A 24,922-nucleotide genomic window follows, 5' to 3' on the forward strand; every position below is an offset into this window, starting at 1 on the left:
TCTGGCTCAGCTGGCATAAAAGCCTGCTCTCAATTCTTGTAGTTACTTGCAACATTAGGACTGGGCAAGGCACCACTATCAGAATATTATGTCAGCTCTGACAGGGTTGAGCCTTAGCAGTGCCAAACCACAGTCATATATGGGGCAGTACCATCATTTCCTCCTTTTCCATGGTCTGGCCTTGTATTTTTCCATCCAGCTCAGATACACCTTTACACCTGCTTCTCTTTCCAAGAGCTAGATCAATATGATGAGCAACAATAACATGTAAGCTTCTAAACTGCATTCACTTTCATAGGTAGGAATTTTACAAAGACATATCTAAACATGTAGGCTCATTTTGCAGAAAGAAAATATCTTTGGCATTTTTATTGTGGAATTTTTAGGTAGAAAATGACTGCAGAAGTCCTAAACCCAGTCCCTGAGAAAAGAGATGGGTTTACCCCAGGCCCTTCAAATTCCAAAAAGGAAATCATCTGTTTAGTTTAAACAAAAAGTTCTCCACTGAGGGGAAAAGAAATTCTCTGTGGTTCAGAAGTAACCTTCATTGGTTTTGCTTGTGAAAATACTCTGAAAGTAGAGCACACATCCTGTGCCATGGCACAGGGGGACAAACTGGAGGAACCTTGTTTCTGCTGGGACTCTGCTCTCCGCCTGCACAGGGAAAGTGTGTGGAACTATCAAATACAAAAGATCATTGAAAATCCCAGAGCAAATCACAGGCATGTGACTCATTGGGAGTACAAAAATCAGGGTAGAATGTGTGGCTGCCCCATCTTTGGAAGTGTCCAAGGCCAGGCTGGATGAGGCTTAGAGGCCTGGGTAGTGGAAAATGTCCCTGTCCGTAGCAGGGGTTGGATGGGTTTTAAGGTCCTTTCCAACCCAAACTATTCCATTACTCTGATTCTCTGTGCCATCTCCTGCATGCTCCCATTGCTGTCACCACTAGTCTCTGGCTGATGGCTCTATGGATAGATCTGCTGACAAATACAGGGAGAAAAGGTGGTACTAATTTGCAGCAACCTATTAAATTTTTTTTTCTAAATTAAGTTTTCCTGACAAGTAGGGAGACAAAATGGCTGATCACATTTTAGGTCCTCTGTGAAAAAAAATGTGAGTTTCATGCCTTTTGCTTTATATTTCCGTGCTTTATTATCAAAGCTCTTGCTTCTACTTTCTGACAAATTTTCAGTGGAAGCTGAAGGTTGTATTTTTAACTTACTAGAAATTTGAAAGATTGGGCTGCAACTTACGAGTAAATTAAATTTTGGCCTCACAGCCAAAGCTAGTGCATGATCTTAAATATAGGAACTAAAATGTCAGTGCTTCCAGGCAAAAGAAAAGAAAAGAAAAGAAAAGAAAAGAAAAGAAAAGAAAAGAAAGAAAGAAAAGAAAAGAAAAGAAAAGAAAAGAAAGAAAAGAAAAGAAAAGAAAAGAAAAGAAACAAAGGGAGACTTGTTTGTTTGTTTTAATTTGAGCCATTTCCCCAGACTGCTGATTTTGAGGCAGAAACTAACTGCATTTTGTCTTTGATGTAGAAACAACTGGCTGTACTTTTGACATAGAGAGCTTTTTCTCCTGGAAAACTACTGCAGGTTATTTGGCTTGAACAGGTGGCAAAACATGGACTGTGCGTGCTCTGCCTGGTCTTATTTTAAGGGAATCTTCTCCCTTCTTTTTTTTTTTTTTTTTTTTTTTTTTTTTTTTTTTTTAGTTTAAATAAGGATTTAGTATATTCTCTTAAAGTTTTTAAAGCAACAGCATTTATTCTCCTTGAGACTTCGGCATCTTTTGGGACTGCATTATAAAAATACTTGAAACTCAATAAAATATCAAATAAGGGTGATATAAGAGTTAGTGTCAACCCCTGTGCCTCAGTGAAGTTTTTCTCCATTAAAACACAAAGAAAAGTTAAATGCATTTGTCTCTGAGGAAAACACAGAATATTGATGAACTTTTGATTTATTGAAATTAATCTTTTGCAACACATCAACCTAAAAAGGCTTCTGAGACATCCTCCACACTCTAGGTGTTCCAGGGTTCAGAAATCACCATAAATAGGTGATTGAAAATCGTTTAATAGTTGAAAAAAAAAATAAGAAAAGAAAAAGAGAAAAAGAGAAAAAGAGAAAAAGAGAAAAAGAGAAAAACAGAAAAATAGAAAAACAGAAAAAGAGAAAAAGAGAAAAAGAGAAAAAGAGAAAAAGAGAAAAAGAGAAAAAAAAAAAACCCACCAGTGTGTTTCCAAAATAAAAATTCCTTTCACATGTGGAGATTGTGGCGAAGGTGGCAAGAACTTTCATTTTGAAATGGGACTATGTTCATTCCTGACTCAGAAAGCAATTTAAAAACCATTTTACAGTTGTTGTATCATACAAAAATCAAATAAAAAACACAATAGCAATAAAAATTCTTGAGTATTGATTGAATGTGGGAATATTTGAGTAACATAATATTTGAATTCAATATTTGAATATTTGAATTGAATAATATTTGAATATTTGAACAAATGTGCCAGCTGAGTTTTGTCTCCCAGGGCTTCCAGTGCCCAGCAGATCTGCTGGCCCCTCACCTTACATTGTCTCCCACCTTGGAGGACCCTAAAACCCCAAACACACCTAGAGTACACTAAACCCCCCATTCCCAAACCCCCCATTCTCCCAACCTCCACCCTGGGTCACACCAAAAGAACTCAAACTCCTCCCACACTCTGGGGCACCCCACACCTTCAGACAAGTCCCGCTACACCCTCCTTGAAAATTACCAGCACACCAACTTTTCCCACTTTTTTCCCAAAAAAATGCATTCACTACCCAGAAATGCCAGATTTTGAAGAGAAAGAATGGAAAAAAAAAAAAAAAAAAAAAAAAAAAAAAAAAAAAAAAAAGGCTAAAACCCTTTATGTTTATTTTTGGAGCTTTTATTTCAGAAGAATTCCAAGGGCTTTTGCTGGCCCCAAGACGTTGCGAAAAATACCTGGGAATTCTGCCAAGTCTTCTATTTCTGGGAATTTTGTATTCCACTGCCAAGACTTTGTTGTTATTTTGAGGTGAGAACTCAGCAATTTGGGAAGAACTCTTCCCAAGACAGGGTGGGACACTGGATATCCTGCTTTCATGGAGGTGAATGAGAAAGAATTGGGAGTCCCTACCTCCAGTCTGGGTGGTCAAGAATCCAAGTGGGAATGGGGCAGAAACAGGGAAAAAAGTGAGGAAGAAGAAAGGGGCAATTCAGCATGGAGTGGGGAGACTGGGGAGGCAGGGGCTCAGTGTGGGGCACAGTGCCCTAAACACTCGGGTTACAATGCCTAGAAATTTGGAGTTACAACACCTCAAAATTGAAGGTCATATTGTCCCACGCTTTTGGGTCACGTGACTCCCCATTTTGGGGTCTAAATGTGCCAAAATTGGGGGCCAAAAAAGGCCACAATTAGGAGCCATGACATCCTACACTTTGGTTCTAAAATGCCCTCCACATGGGGGTCACAATACCCTGCATTTATGGATAGCCACACCCCAAATTAGCTGTCACATTATCCCCCATTTTGGAGTCACAGTGCCTCATGCTTTGGAGTCAAAATGCCCTACACTTGGGGATCACATTGCCTCTCTCTCTGGGATTGCAATGTCCCTCACTTGGAGGTCACAGTGCCACACTCTTAAAGGCTACAATGCCTCACATTTTAGGTGGAGAACACCACATATTTAGGGGTCAGAATACCCTGTACTTCAGAGTCAGAGTGCCCTATGCTTAAGTTAACAGTGCCCCACTCCTAGGGGTTCCAGTGCCATACATTCTTGGGTCACATTGTTCCACACTTCTGTCAAGACACCTCACACTTGGGGAAGTCACAGTGTGCCACACTTTGGGGTCACAATGACTCACGTATGGAGGTCTCAATATCTCAGACATGGGGGTCACAGTGCCCCATATTTTGAGGTCACAATGTCCGCATTTTGGGGCAAAAACTCTTCACAGTTGGGGATCACATTGCCCCACACTCCAGTGTCATGGTGTTTTATTCTTTGAGATTACAATGATCTACACGTAGACATCACTTTTCCTCAGACTTGTGGGTCATGATAACCACATTTTGGACATACCACATGATTTAGAGTCAAATTGCCCCACAATTTGGGATCATAGTGCCCTACTCTTTGGAGTAACATTGCACCACAATTTGGGATCATATGTGCCACACTTAGGGGGTTGCAGTGAGTTTTAGGTCACATGGTGCCACAATTTGCAGTCAAAATGCCCCACATTTGGGGTTGTGCTGGGGGCCATGATGCTACAAATTTAGGCATCACAGTGTCCTGGACATTGGGGTCAGAATGCCACATATTTTGGGGCTGCAATGCCCCACATAAGGGTCCCAGTGTCCACACTTGGGGATCACGCTGACCCACATTTAGACCCATAAAATATCCCTACCCATTAGGATGATGACCCCCCAGTTTTCCAACTTGGCAAATAAATCTCAAATTCACACCCCAAAAAATCCTTTACAAGCGTTTATTGGCTGTTGTATCAAAACCAGCTCTTGGCAATTCCATTTTTGTATGGGAAAAAAACACTAGGATTTGTACCTTTTTGACCTGAATTTGATATATTTCTGAGTTCAAGGGGGTGGATGGGACATCAGGGCACTAGGATCCACACAAAGTTAATATATTTGAGAAAAATCCAGGAAAATTTCATGAATTTGAGACAAAATCCAGAATTTTCCTGAATTTAGGGGATTTGAGGTTATCCATCTATGGGATGGGATAGATGGGAGCATCAACTTCCTGACGAGTCTGGTGGGAGATGTGGCTGGAAGAGGAAGAAATACATTATTTTGGGAAGTAATGGGTCAGTTTTGGCAAAAAATTGGGAAGTATTATGCAAAATGGATTATTAATATGCAAATAATGGGTCTTTTCGTGCAAAAGTGGGTCAGCATTATGTGTAATGGTCTGATTGGGGAAAGTGGGTAATTTGGGGGGAAAAAGGGCATTTACTATGCAAAATGGCTCATTGAGAAAAGTATCTCATTTTTGGGCAAAAAAGGTCCCTTATAATTCTAGATGGCTCATTTCTTGGCAAAGCAGTTGCTTACCCGGATCGTTCCCACCGGATCCTGCCTCAGTCGCTGCGGACGAAACCAAAGAAACTGGAAAATTCTTTCCAGGATCTGCCCAGCCCCTCCCCCGCTGATGTTATTGCCAAATTTCTGAGTAGGAAAGCATAATTCTCTTGGATTTGGGGATAAATAAATTAGGAATTACTTACCATCCAGCAAAATCCTGGGATTTCCACATGTCGACCACTTCTCCAACGCTTCGGGCATCACGTCCGTCTGGAAGCTTCAGGTCATCTCTGGGGTTTTCATTGAAATTCCCACAGGGGGCACAGAGACGGGAGGCCAGGCCTGAGGTTACAGTGATGGTCGCCTTCCCACCCTGGGTGATGGTGATGGACATCCCAGAGCTGTGGGTGATGGTGACATTCTCAGGGGACGATGTCACAGAGAGGGAGTCAGAGAGGGTGGTAGGGGGCTGGGTGAAGAGGCCATTGACCTGGGAAAATATCAGAAAATTACAAAAAACATGATAGAAAACTGTTTTGTTCTTGGGCAAAGTGCCCTAGCTTGGCTAGAGCCAAAATCACTCTTTTTCAAAAATGACTCATTATTGGGCAAAATCACTCCACATCAGACAAAGTAGCCCACTACCAGGCAAAATTTAAAGAGATTTTTGCCCAGATCTCTCCAGATTGACTTAAACCACCCAAAACCCCCTCACCTGCTCCACTCACCCACACCTCCATGTTGCCATTGACGCTTACAACGCCCTCGCGGACAAAGACGATGGCAGCCGTGGCTGCAGGGACATTCATGTCACGACAGTCGCTGACCTCCATCACCACCTTGAACCAATCTGGTGCCTCTTCATTGCAGAGGGCTGATACCTTATAGGTGCCACTGGCCATCAGGGGCCCAGTGACGCCATCAAAGGTCGTCAAGGTGGCTCCAGGCATGATCTGACATTGGCCTTCCTTTCTGGCACACATCTGTGCTCCATCATGGATGATGCACACTTGGTCCTGGGAACACTGTGTGTCCTGGCACACCAGTCCCCATGATGGGTGACAGTGACATTCCTTGGAGCAGTTGTTGAAGGTGACAGTGTCACCTGCCTGGAACAGGAAATCTCACAGGTTAAGCACAATCTCCCAAACTTTTGAGGGAATTTCCCAAATTCCAAGAGGAGAAATCCTATAGAGCAAGAAATTCAGGTGGATTTGGGGGACTTTGAGCAGCTCAACTAGTTAATGGTAATCACAAATTTTTGGTGTGCTTTTTCACCATTAGTTGTTTCTTTTTTCTCATTAATCATTAATTCATTTTTCCTGGCTACTTCCTCACTAATTGTCCTTTATTTTCCCCCACCAATTGTCCTTTTTGCCATTAATTGTCATTTTTTCCCCCCAAACCCTCTGGAACTTTCTAGATGGGGCAGCTCAACCCCAACCTGATTCCCAGAAAACCACCTCCACCAGTCCCCAGCATTGGGTGTCAATTGCCTTGTCACCTGACCTTGAGGTAGCGTCCCTTGTAGAGGCAGCCACAGTGCTCGGGTGACACGCAGGAGTCCCCATCAAAGACAAACCCCTCATCACACTGACACCCCTCAAAGCACCCCCAGGTGCAGGGGGAGGGGCCCACAAGAGCAGCACAGGTGAGGTCACAGGTGCGGGTGCAGAGTTCATAGTGGCTGTTTGGGGGGCAGGACAGGGCTGGGGAAAAAGGAAAAACATGATTGTTGGGACAATTTAAATTTGTGTGGGGTTTTGGTCAAAATTTTAGGGTTTTCAGAAAAAAAGGTTGTGTTTTTTAATTTGATAGAGTCTTTCTAAAAATGGGAGGGTTTTTTCTTAATTTGGGTATTTTCATCAAAACTGAGGAGTTTTTCTCATCAAAATTTGGGTTGTTTTTTTTTAATTTGAAGGCATCATTCCAAACCTATTATTCTTCCATACTGGAGTGTTTTCAGTAAAAACTTATTATTCATTTTACCTAAATGGGCAGGTTTTTTTTAAAAATTGAGGGCTTTTTCTTCAGGAAATTTGAGCTTTTTTTCCAAAATTGGCAAGGTTTTAGCAAAATTGGAAGATTTTCTGCAAAATATTTCTTTCCAAACTTAAAGAGCTTTTTTTCAAAATAAGAGGAACAAAGTTCAAAACTGGAGGGTATTCTTCAGAATTTGATTATTTTTATTAGTGGTGAAAAAATTTTCAGATTTTGAGGCCTTTTTCACAACTGAAAGGTTTAATCAGAATTAAGAGGGAACTTCCAAATTTTAAAGGATTTTTTTTTTCCCAATGCGAAGGTGTTTTTTTCAAAAAAGAAGGGAATTTTTCTAAAATCTCAGTGAATTTTTTCAAAAATAGAAAGCTCTTTGAAATTGGAAAATTTTTCACTGTTTTAGGCTTTTTTAAATATTGGAGGATATTTTCTAAAACTTGAAGGAATTTTTGCAAATGTGAAGATGTTTTTGAAATACAGGGAAACTCTTTCAAGACTTGAGGCAACATTTTCCAAAAAGAGGAAAATTTTCCCCAGCTGGGGGAAATCCTTTCCATAACTATTTTTCCAAAACTTGAGGGATTTTTTTTCCCAATTTCCACCCCTCCCCCCACACACACCCCACAGGAGAAAATGTAGCTTTTGAGGAAAAGAGGACCTGGAGTGGCAAAATTCTTCATAACTTACGGCAGAACTCCTTTGCTCTCCATGCTCTGACGCTAGCGCCAGCGGCTTGGCAAGCGGTGGCGTATGCTTGCAATGCATGGCACAAGGTGGCTCGGTCCCCATGGGCAGCACAGACATCATGGACGCAGTGGGTGAAATACTCCACAGGGCTGACACGTGGGTGGCATTCCTGGAATGGCCCTTCTGCATCACGGATGATCCCACAGGATCTGTTCCTGCTGTAAGTTGCCTCACTGGCGACATCACACTTGCTGCATATGCCATCATCACAGCCATCACTGCATGCTCTGTCCTTCTCTGGAACCTTCCAGGAGCTGACAAATTCCTGGGTGGTTCTTGCCAGTGCCCCGCTGGGCAGCTGGAAGTCATCACTGGGATCTCCATCATAGTCACCACCCAAGCCACACAGCCGGCCACGGTAGACATCGGGGACAGTGATGAGAAGGAAGGTGGCTGTGTTGTAGAGGATGCGGACTCCCGCAGCCGTGTGGAGGACAATGTTATTTCCTTCTTGGCCAATGCGGAGTTTCTTGTCCTCTGTCACCAGTGGGAGGGTGTAGCGCTCCAAGTCCACCTGGAATGGGGATAAGGTGACACATCTGATGCTTGGAATAGAGTCACTGGATCCCACTCCACAGTGACAGTGTAGCTATGGAGGGAAACACCCTCCTCATTATCATGTCATCACCATGGGAATCACTAGATCCTCTCCACATTTAACATTGTACCCCTGGATGGACACCACCACCCTCTTCATCATCACTGCATCACTATGGGGGTCTCCAGACTTACCATCACTTCCCACCTCCATCCCCGCTCCATGGTGACAGTGTACCCATGGATGGATAACACCACCCTCTTCATCAGTACTGGGTCACCATGACTGCCTGCCTGATGCTCCACCAACACCGTGAAGTTGACCAACTGCTGTGCTGGCTCACACACCCGAGCCAGGACATAAGTGCAGGATCCTGGGATATTGAAGGTGCGTCCATCAAAGGTGACATAGTGGGGATCTCCTGACACAACCAACCGGCCATAACCCGTGGGGTGACATCCCAACACTCCATCTTCCACCCGGCACTCCTCGTGGGCACCACAGAATGCCTCCTGGCAGGTCACTGTGCCATTGGTGCTGCAGCGGCAGCGCTCCCGGCATGAGGGGTAAAACACGGTGTCCTTCTGGTAGTAGCGACCAAGGTACTCACAGCCACACTCAGAGCGGGGGACGCAGTCAGAGCCACTGAGGACATAACCAGTGTCACAGAAACAGCCCTCAGAGCAATGAGTTATGGAACAGGAGTTGGAGATCGAGGAGGTGTGGCAGGTAGGCTGGCAGGGGCTCCCACAGAGCTCATAGTGGGAGTGAGGGGGGCAGGAAAGAGCTGGGGGACAAAAAAGAAGGAAAGAGGGAGTGAGGGGAATATCCAAAGGGAAGGGGAGTCTCTCAAGGAACAAAGGAGGGATGGAACAAAGAGGGAGGGAGGGACAGGGAGGGAGGGATGGAGGGGACGTAGGGAAGGGGAGGGGAGGGCAGGGGAGGGTCTTATTCACCCCTATCCCACCCACACTCACCGCAGAACTCTGCTGTCCTCCATGCCTCCACAACCACTCCATGACTCTGGCACGCGGTGACATAGGCAGAGATACCCTGACACACAGTGTCACGGTGTCCCTTGTAGTGACAGGCATCGAAAGCACAGTCCTGCAGGAATGGCTCCGGGCTGATGACATGATGACATTCCCGGAAGGGTCCCCCTGGTCGGGTGATCACCCCACAATACCTATCCCCACGGTACGGCTGCACCTTCACTGCATCACACACGGGGCACTCTGAGCCACAACCAGCTGAGCACCCGGGTACATCCCCCACTTTCCAGCTGTCACCCAGCTGGGTCTCATCGGAGGCCCGGTGGCCACCAGGGGTGACAAAGTCATCATCAGGGTCACCATTGGCATTGCCACAGAGGCCACAGACAGCGCCAAAGTAGGTGGTAGGAAGGATGACACGGGCGTAGCTGTACCAGTCAAAGGTGACAGTGACACCAAAGTCAGTGGTAACAAAGCCATGGACGCCGCGGTAGAACACGAGAAAAGTGGGAGTGGGTGAAGGGCAGCGACACAAAGACACCGTCCACCTGCAGGAAGGGGAGGGAGACAAAGGATGGAGACAGGAGGGAAGAGGTTTAAAATCACAGTTGGGTAGTTTATTTTATTTTATTATTGTATTTTTATTTATAATTTTATTTCGATTTATCTTATATTTTAAATTATTTTTTCTTTTTATGGTTATTTCTCCTTTTGACTTTTTATTTGCTTTCATTTTTATCTTTATGCTTTTATTATTATTTACTGCTTTGTATTTTTATTGATTATTTTTATATTTAATTTGGTTTTATACAGTATATATTTAATATAAGCCAAAGAAAATTGGGGAAATAAGGAATTAGGCAGAAAAAGAGGGAATTTGTGACAAAAGTTGGATTTAGAGGGGAAAGGAGGATTTGTTGAGAAAAAAAGGGAAAGCATGGGAGAGAAAATGGAATTTCAGGGAAATAGTTGATTTGGGGGAACTAGGAAGATTGGGAAAATAGTATTTTTAGGGGAAGGAGGTAATTTGGGGGAAAAATAGTATTTGAGAGAGAAAAGGAGGATTTGAGTGAAAAGAATGGTACTTGGGCAGAAAAAAAGAGGAGAATTTGCAGACCAAGAGAGACATTTAGGGGAGAAAAAGAATTTGATTGGTGAAAAGGGGATTTTGGAGGGGAATATGAACAATTTTAAGGGCAAATTGGGGATTTTTTTGGAAAAAGGGTTATTTGGAGGGTAACGAAGAGGCAATTTGAGGAAAAAGGGGAGAGTCCAATCCTGAATAGTGATACTTAGTGACAAAGGTAGTTGGGGAGATAAAGGGATTTGAGGGATTAAAAGGAGGATTTGAGTGAAAAAAATGGGGAATCTAGGGGAAAATTGAGAATTTGACATAAAAAAGGGTACTTTGGGGGAAAGGGAAGACTCTGGGGGACAAAGTTATTTAGAATGGGAAAAAAGTGGAATATGAGGGAATTTGGGGATGAAAATGACTTTTTGAGGGAATCTGGGGGTGAAAGGGATTTCTTGAGGGGTTGCCCACCTTAACCTTGCGTGGGTGCTCCTAGGCTCATGCTGATGACATTCCCATAGACCTCCAGGTGACAGTCTTGGTGAATGACACGGCACGGCTGCCACGGTGGTTGTTTTCCACAGTGACATTGAAGGGGACCAGAGTGGGCTTGGGGGTGCAGAGGGCAGCAAACTGGTAGATGCAGGAGCCTTGGAAGTCAAACCTCACCCCATCAAAGGTGGTGTAGTGAGGGTCACCCGTCCCAATGCAAGTGTAGTGCTTGTTGGGGTGTACACCTGGCGATGCCATTAACCGTGACACACTTCTCATGGGATCTACATCCCTCTGGCTTACAAGTCACCACCCCTGAACCCTCACACCGGCACCTCTTCCGGCAGCTCCTATCTTCCCAAAATTCCTCATGGAGCATGTAAGAGTGATTCATGTGAAAACAAGTAGAGGAGGTGGTTCTGGGGTTGTTGGTTGCCTTGATGCCTACAAGGGAATTAAAAGTCTGTGAGACATCATAGAGGGATGGTCCTCAGGAAGGCCCCAGTGGAATTTCATGTGTTGTGGACACCTGAAGTCAAACCAGAAGGGCTTAGGAGTATTTTAGGGAAAACCAACCAATGCAAGCCTTCCCTGCAATTGGAGATGTTGGTTACATTAACACCTAAACTAGAGTTCAATATACAGTCCACAAGGATAAACCTCAGGAAAAAATCTCAGCACAGTTCCCTGGATTTTGGGCAGCTGGAGTGAGATCAGGTAGATTTTGGGGTTCATTCCTTTCCCACCGGTTTTGTTGATGCCTACAAGGACTGTGGAATCCATGAGACATCAAGCAGGGATAGCCCCCAGGAAAATGCTGGTGTAATTCCATGTGTTATGAACACCTGGGGTCAGATGAAGTGAGTAGGTGGATTTTGGAAGGTTTTGGAGTGAAAAGACACATCGATTACTTTGATGCCTACAACCATTGCTCTAGGCTAATACTCACAGCTAAATTCCTCACTTGGACCCACTTCTCCCTTCTCCAAGATAGTCATATACCACCACATGAACTCACCACACCCCTCTGTGTCCCTGTGCAATCTCCTGGTCTCCACAATCTTCCTGGCATGAGGGATCTCTCCAGCTTTCTGCCCAATCCTCACCAACTTCACCAGGAATACCATCGGGAACCATGGCTTCATCCTCTGCATCCTCATTGAAGTTGCCACAGAGGCCACAGACGGCCCCAAAATAGCTGCTGGGCACTGCCACCATGATAACCTGGTCCTCATCATAGGTCACCTGCAGCCCAAAATCTGTCTGGAGGATAGTCCGACCCTCATTTCGGAAAACCTGGACTTTTCCCTCTTCTAGGGTGGCTGGAAAGTTGGTGGGTTGGTTGTTAACCTTGTGGGGCAGGAAGATGACAAGGAAGGTTAAACCTCAGCAAGTGGTTCTCAATTCCACAAAAAGCACATAAATACAGAGGGAGAAATTATTTTATGAATAATCAATTTTCATTATAAATTAGAAATTTTGCCCTTCTTCCTGGCGATTCACACCAAGAAAACCCTCAGTCTGAACCATTTTCTATATCTTCTGGGCTAATCTTGTTTGTATGGAGACCAGGATTAGAAAAAAGTACATTCAACCTGGAAAATTGATTAGGAATGGAAAAAATACCCCGAATTCCACAGGTGAGTTGGTTCTACTTATGTTTAAGGTCACATCAATAGTGCAATAATTTATCCTCTCACACATTTCTTGATATTTTTTCCTAGTTTTTTGAAGGTCAAACTCATCCAGAAATTTTAATCCGCTTGGAACAAATGGTTCTATAGGGAACCATCCATGTCAGCCGGATCTGACACCTGGAGAAACTAACCTGGACGGCCTTGTCCTCACCAGCACTGATGGAAACATTGTAGGTGTAGACATAGACGTTGGCCAAAGGCTTCTCAGAGCGATCCCGGCTTCGCTGCTCTTCCACAGTGAAGGGCTCCAAGGTGGGGTCAGCCCCGCAGTACTTGGCCAGGGTGTACCTGCAGCCACCACGAGAGGACACAGAAGCCCCATCAAAGGTGTGATACTGCAGGGATGGAGAGCCTGTGCAGGTGCCCAGGTAGTCGTGGCGGCAAGGCGGGCATGCCCTTGTCCAGGTGACAGCTCTCCTTAGGGGTGGCATTGCACCTGCTGGCAGGGGTCTGTGGGTTTATTAGTGACAGAGAATCAAATTCTGTAATTGATTATATCATTGATATGTCTAAGTATATATTTATTTATGTATTTTGCATGGTTTTATATCTGATTTGTAATTACACTTAAGTTTTTCTATATTATTTATAAATATATGTAATCTCTATGTTTGTTTAGATATTATTTATCCACATATTGCTCATGTATTTCCATCACACATAATTATTAGAAATATAATAAACGTTTATGATTCTAAATGTGTAAATATAAATTTATCACAGACATGTTATCCATATAGTTATTATATTTGTCTCTTATACTTAGATGTTTACAACTTATTATATGTTTATATTTATAGATAGTGATTTTTATGTATTATTTATGTATTTCTCGACTGATTCTCATTCATTTATTTAGTATATTACATTCAAGTTTTTATCGTTGTTCCTATATGTTTTTATATCAGTATTTTTTAATGTTACTATTAATATATTATCATATAATGTTGTATATTATTATAATACAATTATATTAACATGTAATGGTACTATTTTTGTTTAATTGATTTTTGTCATTTGATTACATATAATTCAATATAATTAATATAAATATCTGTTATTGATACTTATATAATTCTAGATAATTCATTGATATCAAAGTTCATCTCCACTCACCACTATCACAAGCTCCTTCTGTTCCATAGCGCTTCCCCTGACCCATGCAACATTCCACACCCCAAATGCTTCTGTCTCATGCTCCACATGATGAATTCCAACATCCACTTCCCAAATTTATTGCAACCCATGAATATTCTGTCCCAGGGATTGGCTCCCATGCCACACTCCCTAACGGCCTCTGGTTCAGCAGTATTCCAGAAGCTTCTGCTGTCTTGGCCACCAGCAAGATGCGGTTGTCATATCCCTCCAGTGCAACAACACTGTAGGAGTTGCAGGTAACCAGTTATGTCCAGGATGCTGAGAAAAAATGCTCAAAGGTCACCGCACCCGCTGTTATCACCACTGCCCAACAGAAAACTTGGACACCAGCTTCAGAGTGAGGAACAAGCCTTCTGGGGATTGGGTGCTATAGAGCAGTGAGTGATTTGGTTGTATCTCTCGTGTGGTCTTAGTGACTTCACCATGACCCGTGACACGCGTTGGTTGGGCAGTGGTGATGTAGATGAGGTTGGATTGTCCCTGGAAGGGCACTGGAGGCACAAGGAAGGATTTTCCCCACTGGGCAATAGGGTGGAGCTGTTCCACCACATGATCACAGCGGCTCAACCCTGCCCACACAGGTGTGACCAGTGAAGACAGCCACCGTCTCTGTGCCACCACCCGTGTTCCAGAAAGATCGGCCATGCTCTGGATCTGTGCTGCTTGGAATGGCCCCAGTGGGATGGTAAGGGTGGAGCCACGTTGGTGCAGCTGTCCACGGAAGGTGACATCAGCATTGAGGTGAATGTTGACTGTGGTGGGTTGATCCAAGCAGCCCACAACAAATTGGGCATTGCGAGTTGGGGCCAGGGTTGGGGGTGACCACATGGTATTCTGTCCCCCACCTGTGAACTGGAATAATGACAGCAGAGGTCAGCTGCTGTGGGTTTGTCATTGACCATCACTCCGGTGACAGCAGCAGTGGTCTTCACCACCACAGCATTTTCAAAAATTGGCTTCCCACCATCTCGGCTTGGGGTGGGATCTCACCAGGACTGGTTGGTTGGCAGCTGCCTGCACTGTCATACGTAATCCAGGTCTCCTCATGGAGATGGTGGCAGTGGTGGACGGGGAGGGGCCAGTGAGGAGGAGGAGGCGGAAGGGAAGTCACTGCGAAGGGTACGCTGGTCACCATTCTGCAGGAAGGCCACCAGGAAACTCGTCACCCAGGTGAGGTGGGACGTCTCAGAGGAGATGCTGGGGGACATGGAGGAGAGCTGGTGGGAGGAAGAAGAGGGTTGGGTATTTGATAGATTCTTGATTTGATGGATTATTAATTTGATGAATTATTGATTGATGGAGATTTATTGGTTTGATAACAGTTAATTTCATGGATCACTGACTTCTGGATTTTGATTTGGTGGACCACTGATTTGATAACTGGATCAATTTGGTGCATTATGATTAATAGACTATTTATTTAATGGTTTAATGATTAGATAAATTATGGCTTCATAGACTTTCAGTCTGATAGATCTTGATTTCATTTGCTAGACCATTCATCTGATGGATTATTGAGTTAATGGATCATTGATTCAATAGATTATTGAGCCAATGGACTTTTGAATCATGGATTAATAAATGGATGGACTTTTATTGGGCAGACTGTGATTTGATGAAGTGTTAATTCATGGGTCATTGATTTTGATTTGATGGTTTATTGAGTTTATGGACTCAATATTATTTGATGGGATAATATTTTTCTAAAAAAATTAAATTAACATTGATCTGATGGATTATTACTTTAATGGATTACAGATTTGATGGACTTGATTGATTTTGTGAACTACTAATTTGATTTGATGGAGTATTAATTTGATCATTGATTTAATTAATTTTTCATACACTCATTCTCCAGTTGGGGAAAGTAACTCCAGTTGGGAGAGCGAACTCTGAACAAATATTTAATTAATTAGATTTATCTGTTGCATCATCATTCACAGGAACAAATAATTTGAACAATCGTGAATTTGGTGAAATCCCATTCATTTTTTGCCCATTCCTGCTCAAAAAAATGGAACTTTTGGGCTGGGAAACTCCTTCTTCTGGGCTGGAAAACCCTTATTTTTGAGGAAAATTTATTATATCAGGGGAATTTTACAACTTCTGAGGCATTTCCCAACCCTGTTTACACTTACCCCAGAGCATAACAATCCTGAACCATCTCAGCACATCTGCTTTTCCCAAGCTGCCATCCATGATATTCTGGGTGCAAAAGGTACAAAAATAGTCACATTCTCATAGTTCTTGAAATTTCACCAGAATTCTCCCAAAATTCACCATTTCTTCACATAAACTCAGACAAATCAGCCTTGTACTAATCCCAAAATTCAATGTTGTACTAAATTTGTCCCCAAAATCTGTTTTCCTCATTCAAGCTAACCTCAAATTCACTATTTAACTACATTTACTCAAAAATTAATTTTCTTACAGCTGGCGCTAAAATTGGCTTTTTGTGGGGGGGGGGGGCATTTCCAAATGTCTTCCCCCACATCTCAGGTACCTTTGAATCTCCTTTCCCTTTCCTCTTTTTTTTTTTTTTTTTTCTTTCATCATTTCCTCCCTTTTTATTCTTTCCTCTTACTAATTTTTTTGTCTTTTTCATTTCCTCTTTCTCCCTTATTTTCCCATTCTTTCTTTTGCTTCGTTTCTCCATCCACATCTGCTTTTGGCTTTTCCATTTTGTTAACTTTTTTCCCTTTTCTATCCCTTTCCCCCCCTTTTACTCTTTTCTCCCACTTTTTAAATTTCTTTGCTCTTTTATTCTTTCTTTACCCTTTATACTTTCCTCACCTTTTCCCTTTTTTTGCTCAACTTTCTTCACTTTTCTTCTTCCTCTGTGGTTTCCTTTTTCTGTCCCTGTCTCCCTTGCCTCACTCTTTCCCTTTTTTCTGCTTTTTCCCCCTTCCCACATTCTTTCCTACTTTCTCCCTTCTTTACCTAGTTTTAATTTTCCTTTTTTCTTTTTCTCCCCCTTTCCTTTCCCTCATATCTCACTCTTCCCTTTTTTCTTTTCCTCTCTTCTTTCTCAATTTCCCTTTCATTCCACCTTTTCCTTTCCTCCTTCTTTTTCCCTTTTTCCTCTCTTCTTCCTTTCCTTCCTTTTCCCCTCTCATTTACTTCCACCCCTCTATCCTGCCCTTTTCTCCCTCAAATCCTGTTGCAAACATTCCAGTCCCACTGCTCCAGGACCAGACACAGGGCTATGATGACAGGGGGAGGGGGGGAGGAAGAGGGGAGCTGGAGGAGTTTTCAGGTGGATTTCCCACTCAAGGGTCTTTCCTGGAAAAAAAATTATCAGTTATTAGATCTACATTTGCCCTTACCTGCCTTTGGCTGCCTTTGATCCCCAGCTTAGCTCTGTATCCCCAAAGAGCTCAGTTTCATCCCCAAACCTGTGAAGAAAACACTATTCCAAGAGAGCAAATCTGGCTCCTCCTCAATCATTTTTTTTTTTAGTTTGGCAGGAAAAGGGGAAAGAAAATTACTAATCCAGGGCACCCCCAGGGGACCACCCCACCCCATGACGTGAGATAATTTTTGGCCAGAAAAGGTGAAAACAGAGAGAAAACAAGGGTTTCTGTTGAAACTGATGTCCAAAAATTGGCATTACCAGATATCAAGGATTTTTTCCCCAACATGGTTTAAATTATTCACAATAACAAGGAGGTGAGAAAGCAAGAATAGCTTGTTGTTTTGTTTTGGGATTGATTTTATTTTTTTTTGGGGGGGGGGTGTTGGGGTTTTTTTTGAAAAATAGAGGGTGTCGTTGGGGTAAATAAAAGAGGGCAAAGGGAGAAAATGGGAAGGGGAGGGAGGGATTTTTTTTAAAGAAAATGTGTTTTATGGAATGAGGAATTGATGGAATCAGTAGACCTGGGCCAAAGCATAAGGTACACCAAGGGGAAGTGTCAGGTCCTGCCCTTGGGTCACAACAACCTCAGCAGCTCCAAGGTGAGGCACAGTGTTTGGGAAGCTGCTCATTTTAAAAGGCCCTGGGGGTCCTCATGACAGCAGCAAAAACATGAGCCAGGTGCTCCAGGCGGCCAAGAAGGCCAATGGCCCCTGGGCTGCCCCAGCCATGGTGTTGGCACCAGGAGCAGGGAAATGACCATCCCTGTGCTGGCACTGCTGAGAGACCACCTCGAATCCTGTGGGGCAGTTTTGGGTCCCTTGTGGCAAGAAAGATGTTGAAGGACTGGACATGTCCAGAGAAGGGAATGAAGCTGGGGAAGTCTGGAGAACCAGGAATGGCTGAGGGAGCTTGGGGTGGAGCTAAGCCTGTGGAAAGGATGATTAGGGGTGACTTTATCAGACTCTACAATTACCTGGAAAAGAGATTGCTGCCAGGGGGGAGTGAGTTTTTTTCTCCCAGGCAACTATCAGCAGGACAAGAGGAAATGGTCTCAAGCTGTTCCAGGAAGTTTCAGGCTGGACATCAGGAATAATTTCCTCACAGAAAGGGTATTGGGCATTGGAATGGTCTGCTCAGCAAGGTGGTACAATCACCATCCCTGGAGTGTTCAAGAGACACCTGGACATGGCACTCAGTGCTGTGGTCTTCTTGACATGGGGTGTTCAGTCAAAGGTTGGATTTGAGGATCTTGAGTTCTCTTCCAGCCCTAAAAATTCTGTGATTCTGTAAGTAGGAGTCAAGGGTGGGGAGTGTAAAGCTGTGTCTTGTATGTTTTTGTGTGTCTTGTGTTGTTGTAGGTGCAGCATTTTGGGGGGTGTATGCCAACCTGTCTGTTATGGGTTGTGTCTGTTCTGCACATGGTTGCCACATGACTTCATATTGTGCAAGACTCCAGAAATTAACAGCCAAAAAGGCAAAATTGGATGAATTCTGCCACATTTGCCCTCAAACCACTCACATATTCTGCAACTGTGGGAAGAGTGAGGGTATGGTGACATAAGTGTGATGACATCACCATGCGTGCATGACAATGACAAGGATATAGACACTGCAATGTCTTAGCTGCAATTTATTACTCTCATAGAGGTTGGCATGATCTTGACCTGCACAGTGAATTCATTGGTGATAACAGCGGTAGTGGTGATGTCCATCCAGCCCACTTGCCTCAATTCACCTAGAGGAGATATCAACAGCCCAGGAACAAGAGCCCTTTCCACCCAATCCCATACCCCCCAAAAATCCCAATATTCCCCTCAGAAATCCAAATTTTCCTTGCAAATTACTCTCATAAAATCCCCACCTTTCCCCAAATGCCTGATTTTCCTCCACTTCCTTATTTGCCCCTAAATTACCAAGATTCCTGCTGTTCCCTCCAGGTTCCTAATTTTCCCCAACAAATCCTGTCTTCCTCTAAATTCACAGTGGTCTTCCCACAGTCACAAATTATTGCTGCAAATTCCCACTTTCCCCCATTCACTTCCTGAATTTACCCCCCAAATTCCCACTTTTCCTCAAAATACCTAATTTTCTTCTCCAGCTTACAACCAGCAGTTGTTATTCAGCTGGGGAGGATCCACACCTGGTTTCCTGGAAGTCATCCACCTGGAAACACCCAGCGTCCTGGGACCTTGACGTTGGAGGTGGTGGTGATGTTGATGATGGCATCAGTTTGGGATCCGGGAATGTTGTAGAAGTTGGTATCATCACCACTATTGAATCCTGCCTGGAAAATTGAGGGGGGGAGTCTATAGGGCTGACCCCCACCCAAAGTGGTTAGTGGGCCTCCAAAATGATTTTAGGTGCAGAACATATTTGGTATCACGCAAAAATTATGTGGAGCAATGCATGACCATCACTATCATGATCATCCACCTCCAGAAGAAGGGGAAAACAACTACCTGTCTTCTTCATCATCATCATCATCCTCACATCATCATCATTTCCAGTAGTTGGGATGGGCCAACTTGTGACCTTCATCAGTATCATCTCCAGAAGTTGGGAGAGGACAACTTGACCTCCCCAAACTGTTGTGGGCCAATCTTGGACCTTCATCATGATCATGATCATCGTCCAGAAGTTGGGAGAGGACATCTTGACCTCCCAAAACTGTTGTGGGCCAATCTTGGACCTTCATCATGATCATGATCATTGTCATCTCCAGGAAGTGGGATGGGCCAACCCCTGACCTTCAGTCTATCATCATCCTCAGAACATGGATTGGGACAAACCTCCCCTCCTCCTCCACCCTCCCACCTACATGGGCCCGGGTCCCCCCGAGTCCCGTTTCAGCGTCGCCATCACTTGCTGCTCCCGTGGTCCATTGGATGTCCCAGTAGTTGAAGATGGTGTAGAACATCTTTGAGTCAGTGGTCAGCACAGCTTGGAAGGTGTTGCCCTACGGAGAAAGGTCACAGAGATCAAGGATGGGTCATGACGATAATAGATGGGTTTTGGAGGTCCAAGATAGTTTGGTTAATAAGGGCAAGCCAGTCAGTCAACAAGAGCCAATGAGTGACCTTCATGCCCCATAGACTATGGGGACTATAGGATAAAGTCCTATAAAGGACTTCACCTTTTCAGAGGTGGAGCCGTAGTAGGCCACATGGTCCCAGGTGACGACCAAGGCCCAGGTGGCAGTGAAGGTTTTTTGGGAAGTACTGGTTGAATTGTCTTGGCTGATGTCCTCCAGAAGCGCCAGGTCGGTGGTCTGGCGGTAGAAGATGTCCCCTCCCAGCACGTTATCTACATCTGCCCAGTACGGAGCCACAAAAGGGTGCCCATCCACCAGAGGGAAGGGGTCAGGAGTGTATTGTCTGACGGGCTCATCAAAGGAGATCACCCCATTGTTGTTCACCTGGAGGTGACACCAGGAGAGGGTGGGTGCAGCATATTGACTTGGGTTTGTGGGTCCTCAAGATGGACCCTATAAGCACATCAAAAACCACAACCATAGGGACCACCCCCAACACTTATCAACACCCCAAGACCCACTACCCACAGGGTTCCCCCACGACCAACCAACCATAGAACCCTCACCTACAGGACCCCCCAGCACCCAAATAAGCCCTCAAGATTCATCAGCCTCCTAAGACACACAATCCACAGAACTCCCCAAACATCAGATCCATAGAACCCCCTAACAGCAACCACCTCCTGGATGCTCCTGAGACCCACCCTCCACAGGACCCCACAAGACCCCACCAATCTCCTCGAGACTCGCCTTCAAGGACCCTTCCAAAATCCACCCCCCATGTGATCCCCCAATGCCCACCCAACATACCATAAGATCCACCCCACATGGGACCACCTAAAAGTAACCAATTGCCCCAAGACCCACCAGCCATATGATCACAAAGGACCACACCATCCTGAGAATCCCCCAAAACCCTCGAACCACCCCAATACCATTAGCCGCCTCAACATCCCCCACCATCTGAAGAACGTTTCAGTGTCCGAGGATAAAACCCACTATGAGCTCAAAAAGGATTGATTTTGGGGACACACACACGCACACACAGACACTCATCCACACACCCAGGAAAAGATTATGTAGAAATAGAGAGAAAAAATCGGAAATTCTCAAAAATATGGAGTTGGGGTAACCTACGAACACAGTTTGGTAGGTTTTGCCATAGAAGGTGAAGGGAACGGAGAGGGAGATTTCCTCAGATGTCCCATCATCGTGTTTGGGGTTGGTTTCATCCCCCTGGTGTGGTCCGTAGGGATAGAGCAGGGATCCTGAGAGAAAATCAGGTTTTGGGAACTGCCTCCAATTCCCACCCAACTACATGGATTTTGGGGTGTAACCCAGCAAATTTGGGATTCTCATAGTCCTGGTTACCTAAAAATGGATGTGTCTTCTCGGGTTTTCATGATGAACTGGGGTGAAAGGGAATGACCCCGTGGAATTATGGGGATTACATATGAATTTTGGGAGAATAGTATGAAAATTACATGATGTGGGTGGGAGAAAGTATTATTTAGGTTGAAATACAGGGATTTTAGGACTAAACCTCCAAAATTCACCTTTTCAATGAGGTTTTGGTGTCAACCATAGAACCTGGAGAAGAAATAGGAGGGAAAATGAGTTGATCAATCATTTTTCCAACAGGGATGAAAATTACAGTTTTTCAAAAACAGACATTTACCTAAAATCAGGAGGAAGAAAATACTAGAGGGTGACATCCTTGACTGTAAAATAACTGCAAAAAACAGGAAAACTTGGAAAAAACCTATAAATACATCCAAACAAGCGAACCAAAAACTCTCCCCCAAAGAGATGGTGCAGTTAAATGAAGTTCCAGAGGCAAATAAAATTCAAATTAAAACACCAAATACAGACTTTTCCCACAATTTTTTTTGTGGGGGGCTGTGTGTATGTATTGTAACCATTTTTAAAAAGAATTGAAGTATTTGAAAAGTCGACTATACTATTTAATTATACTACATTTTAAACCATAATATAATTTAATTCAGGGGCTTTAAAATTGATTTAGTTTTTTCATTTTTAATTTACTATGACTGAATTTTAATTGAAAATTTTATTTATGTGAACATTATTTAATTTCATTTAATTCTAAATGCATTGCCTTTTCTACTTAATGGAGGTTAGGTGAATGCTGTTGTATCTTCCAGATTTGTTTGGACTTTAATTTAATTTTTTTAAATTAAATCTTCAGGTTTTGCTATTTGTGTGAGTGTATTGAAGAAGTTTTCACCTTCTATGCCCAAATTCAGAATTTTTGGAATAAAATTAGGATTATTTACATTTTCAATGCATTTTTAAGTCACTTTAAAGGCACAAAACTTCCTTAAATGCATGAAAAATCAGGATTTTAAAGAGACAGTATTCCAAGGAATGACCAAAATCCCATCAAAATAAAAATCTCTCACCTGGATTTCTATGAAGTGAAGAACTGCAGCCTGAAAATGAGCTGAAAACACCCTCAAGTACTGGCTTTTGCCTCATCCTGCCCTTTTTTAAATTAAAACAAAAAAACCTCAGAAACATGTAATTTGCCAGTTCTCCACCCATCCAATCTCTCTGAGCTCTCCCAGGATTCTTTAGAAAGGAAAATTTAATGACATGTTGGGGATTTGGACTCCTCCAGATGTATTTTTTAAGCACAGTAAAGATTTTTTAAAAATAATTTTGGTTCTGGAGACACCTCTGGATCCCTGCTCACCTAATATGGGGGGTTTTCCCCTTTCCAAACTTTCAACTTTCATCCGTTGTTTTATTTTTTTAAAACAAAAAAGTCCTTTAAAATTATTTTTAATTCTAGATCCTTTATCACCCTTTTTATTATCAGGAAAGAAAATCAAATATCCCTGTTCTTTGGGATTTTTAGAACTTATTTTGAGATTGAGAGGCTAAGAAAAATCTTTATCATGTACCTTTGGCCTTTTTTCCAGGAAGATAAAAAGAAGTCCTTATACACTGGAATGCTACTTTTTTGGAGGAAAAAAAATAACCTTTTAAACCACCATCATTTTTAGTGTTGTTTCAGTTTTTCTTCTAAAATATGTTCATCCTGCTCTGTTTTTAGGGATTTTTCTTAGGAAAAAAAACTTTTATAATCTTTATTTTAAGGAAAAATTCTTGTTCCTTATTTACCTGGCATTTTAAATAGTATTTTTTGCAGAAAATACTGTTATTATGTCTCTCCTTTTTTCTTCTTCTTATTTTTTCTAAAGGAAAAGCCTTACCTCTGTTGCATTTTAAGAAACCTCATTTTCCCACTTCCAGATGGGTTCTTAAAAGCTCATTAAATTGGTTTTTGGTGGGTTTTGGTGGGTTTTTTTGGTACAGAGATGGGGGTTGGACTTCTCCAGTATCCTCAGCTGGGACTTCTCTCATTAATTTGGGGAAAAACCGGACAGAATTGGCTCTGTCTCCCTGGAGACAGTGGATAGGCATTGAGGGGGAGCAAGGATGCTTAGGAATTCACTGGATTTTTGGAGGGGCTCCCTGGAGAAGAGTGAGCTGGGATGTCCCTGTGCATTCCTCTTACCCCTGTGTGTCTTGCACCTCTTGTGGGACCCCATCAGTGGCAAGATCCACCCCCCCATTCCTAAATTCTCCAGAATTCTGGGATCGACTTTTCCACCCACCTCCCTCCAGCTGGGTGTGGTTAATGGTCAGAGTTTAACGCTTGCCCCAACTCCCCAGCCTCACTCAGCCCTTACCCTGTAATATCTCCAGGACATTCCTGCAAGGAATAAATTCTGTGTGATTTGTTGGAGGGAGAAAACATTGGTAAACTCTGCGAGGCCCTTGCACGGAGAGGGAGCAGAATTCCAAGGAAAGGTTAATGCTGGCAGTCACTTAATGTGTCACTGTTTTCAGTGTCTGTCACTGTTTTCAGATGGTGTGAAATTTTCTTTGTAACTTATGAATGAATCATGGAGAGGTTTGTTTGGTTTGAAGCTGGTTTGTTTTGTTTTCCTCCTTGATTTAAGACTTTATTTCAATGCATAGCTTTTATCTGTGCTGCTAATGCAAGGATGAACAGCAAAACTGGGCTTGCTAGAAATCTTGCTAAATTATGGTTTTAAACCTTATTTGCATTAATATCTTCTTCTCTGGGGATACGAATAGTGAATGGATCATACTCATTCTGATTAGCGTTAAATACTGGGTTTCCTTTTCTCTACACTGGACTGAACTTTCAGTTCAAGTAAGAGACTTACATATATAGTTTGTATTAAAATAATTATTTTCTTCTGAAATTCACTTGCTTCTTTCTATCCACTGTGAGAAATCACCTTGCCAGCCTCCTAGCCACAGGTGCCTGGGAAAGGCACCATCTCGAGTCACGTCTTTCAAAACTACCCAAATTTCTGGATGGATCATTTGCTGAGTATCCAACTTTTAGCTCCTGGAGAAAGCTCAGTCAAATGGCACAAATTCTGTCTGCTTGGAAAACTGGCTGTTTAAACAACAGAAAACAGGAGTTTGGATCCCCATCAGTTTTAAACCTGGGCCTTAGAACATGGTGCTGTGAATATTGGTTGCTGCGCTTGGCCTCATGAGGATGTTGTTATTGTTGTAATTTCATATACCTGGAACCAGCAAGAGCTACTAGAGAGAGAACACCCTTCCCTGCCTCTTCCCTCTGGTACTGATCACAGAACAGGTTTAAGCCTCACTCCCCTCTGGCTCAGCAGCTGTGACCCTTAACACAGTAAGTTCTTTATTTTCTGGTTGGAGGCAGAGAGTTGACACATCAGCCACATTT

General features: G+C 43.3%; 2 protein-coding genes and 2 long non-coding RNA genes across 5 annotated transcripts in view; 1 reads left to right on the top strand and 3 right to left on the bottom strand.

The window, feature by feature from the left end:
* Positions 1-24,922, top strand: part of LOC136373730 (uncharacterized) — a 326,604-nt gene that overhangs the window by 178,046 nt on the left and 123,636 nt on the right. The gene's annotated exons all lie outside the window — the stretch shown is intronic.
* On the bottom strand, positions 4,516-13,056 carry LOC136373843 (IgGFc-binding protein-like). The gene is made up of 9 exons (XM_066338861.1): positions 12,739-13,056; positions 11,929-12,260; positions 9,332-9,894; positions 8,549-9,141; positions 7,757-8,330; positions 6,581-6,780; positions 5,800-6,180; positions 5,275-5,561; positions 4,516-4,815 (listed from the first exon to the last, which is right to left on the bottom strand). Exons 1-9 carry the CDS (start codon positions 13,036-13,038, stop codon positions 4,758-4,760), a joined length of 3,288 nt encoding a protein of 1,095 aa, XP_066194958.1. The 5' UTR covers positions 13,039-13,056; the 3' UTR covers positions 4,516-4,757.
* LOC136373844 (alpha-tectorin-like) lies at positions 19,038-21,510 on the bottom strand. The gene is made up of 5 exons (XM_066338862.1): positions 21,489-21,510; positions 21,289-21,419; positions 20,254-20,535; positions 19,939-20,076; positions 19,038-19,404 (listed from the first exon to the last, which is right to left on the bottom strand). The coding sequence occupies exons 1-5, from the start codon at positions 21,508-21,510 to the stop codon at positions 19,276-19,278; spliced, it is 702 nt and encodes a 233-aa protein (XP_066194959.1). The 3' UTR covers positions 19,038-19,275.
* Positions 21,709-22,648, bottom strand: LOC136374469 (uncharacterized). Of its 2 annotated transcripts, none has more exons than XR_010745906.1 (3): positions 22,575-22,648; positions 21,830-21,901; positions 21,709-21,741 (listed from the first exon to the last, which is right to left on the bottom strand). It is a non-coding gene; the product is annotated as an uncharacterized lncRNA (long non-coding RNA). The 2 variants fall into 2 exon arrangements; XR_010745907.1 differs by having other exon boundaries at positions 21,830-21,883; positions 22,575-22,646.

The sequence above is a fragment of the Sylvia atricapilla genome, chromosome Z, assembly GCF_009819655.1.
Source record: "Sylvia atricapilla isolate bSylAtr1 chromosome Z, bSylAtr1.pri, whole genome shotgun sequence".
In the NCBI taxonomy this organism is placed as follows: Eukaryota; Metazoa; Chordata; class Aves; order Passeriformes; family Sylviidae; genus Sylvia; species Sylvia atricapilla.